Source organism: Pteropus vampyrus, unplaced genomic scaffold (genome assembly GCF_000151845.1).
Source record: "Pteropus vampyrus isolate Shadow unplaced genomic scaffold, Pvam_2.0 Scaffold361, whole genome shotgun sequence".
Lineage (NCBI taxonomy): Eukaryota > Metazoa > Chordata > Mammalia > Chiroptera > Pteropodidae > Pteropus > Pteropus vampyrus.
This window is the reverse complement of record NW_011889142.1, coordinates 493,204-499,791: the sequence shown is the minus strand read 5'-3', so window position 1 is coordinate 499,791 and position 6,588 is coordinate 493,204. Positions and strand designations below refer to the sequence as shown.

The 6,588-nt window shown below is 50.4% G+C and overlaps 1 protein-coding gene across 1 annotated transcript in view; it reads left to right on the top strand.

The window, feature by feature from the left end:
- Positions 1 to 6,582, top strand: part of SLC16A2 (solute carrier family 16 member 2) — an 85,822-nt gene extending 79,240 nt beyond the window's left edge. Inside the window, exons 3-6 of the mRNA XM_011379506.2 lie at positions 464 to 914; positions 1,830 to 1,973; positions 4,784 to 5,012; positions 6,233 to 6,582. Of these exons, the coding sequence (XP_011377808.1) occupies positions 464 to 914; positions 1,830 to 1,973; positions 4,784 to 5,012; positions 6,233 to 6,453 (1,045 nt within the window). The 3' untranslated portion in view covers positions 6,454 to 6,582. The remainder of the gene's footprint in view (positions 1 to 463; positions 915 to 1,829; positions 1,974 to 4,783; positions 5,013 to 6,232) is intronic.
- The last annotated feature ends 6 nt before the right edge of the window (positions 6,583 to 6,588 follow it).

Below are 6,588 nucleotides of genomic sequence, written 5' to 3'. Positions count from 1 at the left end.
GATCTCAACCATCCGGCCTTGTAGACTTTCGTAATTTGGGGTAAAGCTTTGGCTACGCACCTACCCGTGCTGTTTATGTAAGCAGTAGGTGAAACCGTTCTCTCTAAGTCATCGCCTTGCTCCTTGTAGCCCATCATCCAGCCTTTGCGTAAGTGGTCATGGCTTTCTTTTGAACACTCCTGTCTGATGGTTTGCTGTGATTCAAACTACAGTCACACAGACCCGGAGTCAAGTCCAAGCTTTGCTGATCCCCTTGGGTAAATTACTTTACTTCTCTGAGCCTGTCCCTCCATCTGCAAGGTGGGGATCAGAAGGCGCTGTTTCTTGTGTGTTCTGAGGGTCAGTGGTAAGTGGGTCTGTGGGTTAATGATGGGGGGATTCAGGTCTCGGGAGGGCGAAGGGAGAGAGACAGGTGGATTGCCGGTCAGGCTGCTGAGGATAGCTCTTGGTGTCTCTCCCACAGCTCACTAAGCCTGCGTTACTTCACCTATGGGATTCTCTTTGGTTGTGGCTGTTCCTTCGCCTTTCAGCCATCTCTCGTCATCCTGGGCCACTACTTCCAACGCCGCCTGGGTCTGGCCAATGGTGTAGTATCTGCTGGGAGTAGCATCTTCTCCATATCCTTCCCCCTTCTCATGAAAACACTGGGGGCTAAGATAAAGCTCGCCCAAACCTTCCAGGTGCTGAGTACCTTCATGTTTATTCTTACGCTGCTTTCACTCACCTACCGGCCCCTCCTGCCCAGCTCCCAGGACACCCCAAGCAAGAGAGGTGTCCACAGCCTGTGCCAGCGCTTTCTGGCTCAACTCAGGAAATACTTCAACATGCGAGTGTTCCGCCAACGTACCTACCGCATCTGGGCCTTTGGCATTGCCGCTGCTGCCCTTGGCTACTTCGTTCCCTATGTACACCTGGTGAGGAAAACCAGGGTGGACCCAGGGGGGGTCCACCCTACCCGGCCCCAAGAATCTGTCCGTAACCTGCCTGAAGTCCAGAGAGTAGGGGTGGAGGATGCTGAAAGGGCAGAACTGGGACCTTTGGGAAAAGAGACAAATCAGTAGTTGGAGAGACTCAGAGTAGGGAGGAGTCGAGGGAAGACCTCGGAGGGAAATGGGGGCAGTTCCTTAGGGGAAGGCCTAAGGTCTCTCCCACTGGTGAGTCTAGATGGGTTTTCAGGAGAAGATAAGCATCACGGGGATGCAGGAGACTGGTCCAGGTGACCCAAGGATGGCGTTTTCTAAAAGCATGTTATATGGAATGCTGCTCTTGTGGTCAAATGATATCTTTAGCTTCATATCGTGCAGCAACCTTTTAATGGTACCAAAAAAAAAATCCTGCAGTAAAGAAATCCCTTCAGCTTTAACCAGCAACCACCCAACTTATTTGGCCACAGAACTGTCAGTCAGTTGTAGTCTAGCTGTTACCTTCCGTAGAGCTTTTAGAAGTGTTACCTGAAAGTTGATGGATCCTTCTCCTCTGATAACCTGCTGTGACCCCATCCTGTCAGGGTTAGGGAATGGGGAGATTGTAGAACCATTGGGTTTTCTCAGTTGTTAGGGCTGCATTCTGTCCTGCCGGGGCTTGGAAGAGGATTGGATACACCCACTCACCTCGGCTGTTGTTCAGAAGCCCAGAATTGAGAACCAAGGGATATGCAGCCCTTTAAGCTCTTAGAAGCAGCCAGAGAGCTCTTCTCCAGCCCAGGGTTACATGGGAGGGGGCCGCAGGGGAGGAAGTTCTCGCCGTGGTCTGGATATGCTAACAGTTAACCAGTCAGCTCCTGTTCTTTCTCCTGTCCTGGGGGCGGGGCCTGCTGCTATGCTTTTCAGGTGAAGTATGTGGAAGAGGAATTCTTGGAAATCAAGCAGACCTGGGTCCTCTTGGTGTGTATTGGGGCTACCTCAGGCATCGGGCGCCTTGTGTCAGGCCGTGTCAGTGACTCCATTCCTGGACTTAAGAAGATCTATTTGCAGGTGAGTATGCCCACCCTGTCCACTGCACGGAGAAACAGCCTACCGCAGACGCTGGGTTATCCCCACCCTTTGGGATAGGGTGGTGGGGTGTGTCACCGCTGTGCCCTGGGCCCTAGGTCTGACACCAGCTTGTTGTACAACGTGGGAAAGTCAATAAAATTCTTTGAGCCTCGGTGACCCTTGCTTTCAAATGAAGACAGTCATCCTTGTTCTGCCTCTTTCATCAAGATGGAGTGACGATCCAGTGAGAACGGCATACATGGAACCTCTGAGAACATTCTTAAAGAAAGTTTTTATTAATAATGGCTCTCCCATCTGAAAGAGGAAAAGGAATTGCCAGGAGTTGGGTGCTTCCCCCAGTGGGGACTGATCTCATTGGAGAGTCTTGGGCATCTGTAGCACTGCATGGCTCAGTGTCTCTCTCCTCTAGTCCCGGGCCTGGGTCCGTCACCTCTTATACTTCCAGAGCTACTTGGTACTGAGCACTGGCTGGCAAACGTCATCGTCTTGATGTACACAAAGTGCCAGAATAAGTCAAATCATTTCCCTTCCCTAGGCCTCACTCTTCTCATTTGCGCAATGAGAATAATTCTTGCTTTTACTCTCTCACCTCACAGGTGAGGATTGAAAGAAATGTAGATGCGGCCAGATTTTAGGAAGTAAAAAAAAAAAAGAACTATGTTAAAGCCATGCAAGGTTTTAATCCTTCTGACGGTGACACAGGCAGCCTCATGTTGTGGGCTGTAGCATCATGGATGCTAAAGAGAACACTTTCCGTATGAACTGGCTTCCGGTCTGGCTTGAATACAGACTACTGCTCGAGCTGTCTGTCTTTATCTACCTGGCAGCAATATTGCCTTTCTGGCCTGACTTGCGCTTTTTTTTGCTCCTGTAGCTGGGTTTACCAGAAGGCACCCAAATGTGGAACCCTGTGGAGGGGTCACAGCAGTCCCAGAGAACAGGTGGTCACAAATAATCCATCAGGAAGGTGGTTGAATTCTCACTTTCCTGGGCGAAGCCCTAAAATCACTTCCAAGGAGCCCTAACTACACTCACAGCGGGGATTTCTCTAACAGTCCTAAATCCCCTCGGATGTCTTGGACGAGGATATGATTAAAATTTCCTGTTGTGCTCAACTCTATCAGGTTTACAAGACCTGGCGACTGCGCTTTGTCAGAGCTAGGGGTGCCCTTACGGTTCGTTCTGTCTAACGTCTCGTTATCTGATGGATAAACAGGAAACGAAACAGTGGCAGAGCTGAACTCCTACGTAACGCTCTCCTCATAGTCTGCTTTACCCTAAGCGATGGAAGGCAGAGCCAAGGCCCAGAGATGATAAGTGTCTTGACCAGAGTCAAAGCAAAAGCCTATAAGTGATATCAACGAATTATGAGATTATGAATTCCTGTGCAAATATAAGCAATTGCTCTATCTGGGTGGAATTTTACATGGGAGTATTGTGGCTTTCGCAGCCTCTTCCATATGTCACCCCTGTGGGTCTTTCCTGTCAGCATCAGCAGCCCCAAGATGCCAAAAGGTACCGGCAATCAGGGTAAGCTAGCACTGGGCCAGGGCTGTATTTTGAGGAGAGGCGGCAGCCCCTGCCTGGCCATATAGCTCATCTGTCAGCACAGCACCCAGGAGAGTGCTGCGGTCCGAGCAGCTTTGGCCTTATATCGTGCAGAGGTTGCTGCAAGGAGGCAGACACGTTAGCTAATCAGAAGCGGGACTAGGTTTAGGGACCAGTACTTCTGCTGACTGCTTCGCCTACCCACCCGCCATTCTGTCTCTTTTCACTCTTACTTGACCCAGTTTTACCACTTAAAATAATATCAATCAACCTCAGAACATTATAGCTGAAAGGTATCTTCATCGACTTGTAGTTCGACTTCTTCATTTTACAGACTGAGGAACTGAGGGCCAGAGAGGTAGAGTGAGTTGTCCAAACTCATCCCGCTGGTAAGTACCTCAGGCTGCGAGCACAAGACAATGGATGAACTGCCTTGGCTCCCTTCCTTCCCGGGTACAGGCCTGGAAGAGGAAATGAGTGTGTCCATAGCTTCGGGTTCTAAAGAGCCATCCACTAGGCCCTGCGCTTCCTACTATTGAAGAAGACAGGCACGTGTGCCTGGTGTCAAGCCCCTGTTGGAAAGGAAATGGTGACAACCTGCAGGACAGCCTCGGTTTGGGCCAATTCTTAGTTCAAGTAGAGATTTTTAATTTCTAAACCTTGGCAAGGTCCCATGGAGGATGTTGAGAGGCAGCTAGATACAATAGGTAGTAATTAAGGCTGATTAGAATCAATTCCTGGTGTCCTTTGTGTTATATAATAGCATTAACTCTTAATTGCCATCCATTATGGCTTGGCTGTTGCTAGGTATGTCTGGTTTTATGTTACAGCCTCTGCGAATCTCCTAGAGAAGCAGCCGGGTGTCTGGGTTCTTACTCCTAGACTCCGCCCGACTCTCTCCAAACAGCCAGAGCAAAGGGCAAACGTCCTCGACAAGGACATTTCTTCAGATGGCACAGCCAGCACATTTTTTTATCCTCTCTAAAAACCAAGTGAACGACCTAACAAACCTACTGCCAGCAAGAACGGACTCGCAGTTAAATAGGAGCGCTCTTAAATACTTTGAATCCTTTAATGTAGGACTCAGAAGGGGCTCTTTAGCCCAACTGTCCTCTCTGTGGACATCCTACTGCCCCATTTTATCAATGGTAGGAATGAGACCCTAAAAAAGGCGGGGTGATTTGCTATGTGGTCTTGACTGAAAAGCATAACGTGACCAACTCAAGCCCTTGCTCCTCTAGGTCATCTCCTTCCTGCTCTTGGGCCTGATGTGCATGATGATTCCCCTGTGCCGGGGCTTCGGGGGCCTCATCGTTGTCTGCCTCTTCCTGGGCCTGTGCGATGGCTTCTTCATCACCATCATGGCCCCCATTGCATTTGAACTGGTGGGCCCAATGCAAGCCTCGCAGGCCATTGGCTACCTCCTGGGCATGATGGCCCTGCCGATGATTGCCGGGCCCCCCATTGCAGGTGAGGCTGACGTTACAGGGAAGATGTGAGTGGGGGAGTCCTGTCTTTCCCAGGCTCTGGGGCTCCTGAGCACCTCCTTTTCCTCGCGTTCTCTGTCTAAGCGACCTTGCCAGAGTATGCGCAACCCCTTACCACTATTGGTGAGAGACTAAGCACAGTGTATGCACCTGGATTCATTTTGGGGAATGGGCTTTTCACGGTTTACGTATCTGTTTCAGTGGAGTTTTACCGTAGACAGCATGGCTGATGCCAAGAGGGTAGACACAATGTTCCCTGGAAAATCAATGGAAAGGGAACTTCATCTCCTTTCTTTAGGATTCGTTGCAAATATTATTTCATGGGCTGCCCTCTCCTAGGCTGGCCGACTGAGCTAACTCAACAAATGGTCCTCGGACACTGATTCTGTGCCAGCTGTTACGAGATCACTGACCATGCTCTGTGACAGTGGCAAAAGCTGCCACTCGGGCCCTTGTGCCACAGCCACACTGCCCACCAGGGGAGGGTAGCCTCTGCTCAGCCCCTGATCCCAAAGGTAGATCCCAGAATCAAATCTCTTTCCAGTTTGCTTACCTCCCAAGCAGCCCGAGAGCCTACTTGCCTTTCCTCAGTACTGTTTCTGGGCCCATTCTTCCTACGAGGTGGCCCCCATTAGCTCCTGGAGGTGAGCAGGGGAGGCCTTGCATTCCATGCCTAGCACATCCGTGGTCTTTGCGACTTTGAGGAACCTAGAGGGGCCAATCGTATCTGTAACCACAGCGGAGGGTGCACATACAGCCTCTTCTTAGGACAAATGGGAACTTCAGAAAAAGGGCGAAAGGAACCTGCCCCGATTGTTCTACAGGAATACTCTAGCCCACGTTAGGGGTAGAAGGGTATATCGCTGGAAACCAAGACAAGCCTCGGCCATCTTCTGGGGGATTTTTTTTTTTAAATTAGCTTCTCTCCTAACTCCATACCTAGGAGTGAGTAGGAGTTAGCCGTAGCTTCGTGAAAGTCACAAATGGAGACTGTGCATAAAAGCTTCATAAGCTTCTTTCATGATGTGCGTGACCGTCAAGGCAGGAGCCACCTGTCTTTGTCATAGAGATTTTCTTTCTTTCAACTAGAAATATTTCGAGTGACAGGGTTCCCTGAGTCAAGGTAGTGTAGCATAAGACGCAGAGAGCACCTTTGGCCAGTAGGGCAAAGCCGAGCTTCATTTTTCTGTCTCGCTGTTCCAGGCCTCCTGCGCAACTGTTTTGGGGACTACCATGTGGCCTTCTACTTTGCCGGTGTGCCCCCAATCATCGGAGCTGTCATCCTCTTCTTCGTGCCTCTGATGCATCAAAAGATGTTCAAGAAAGAGCAGAGGGATTCCAGCAAGGACAAAATGTTGGCCCCTGACCCAGACTACAATGGGGAGCTGCTGCCGGGCTCCCCCACCCCTGAGGAGCCGATCTAATGCCTCTTCCTTGCCAGCGTGTGCTACTCCTTCACCTTTCCCCTTCACCCCGCCCCGCTCAGCATTTACATTTTTGCCACCAGCACACTTGTCCCCAAACCTGTGCACAGAGCATTTCAGCCACCCGACATCCCC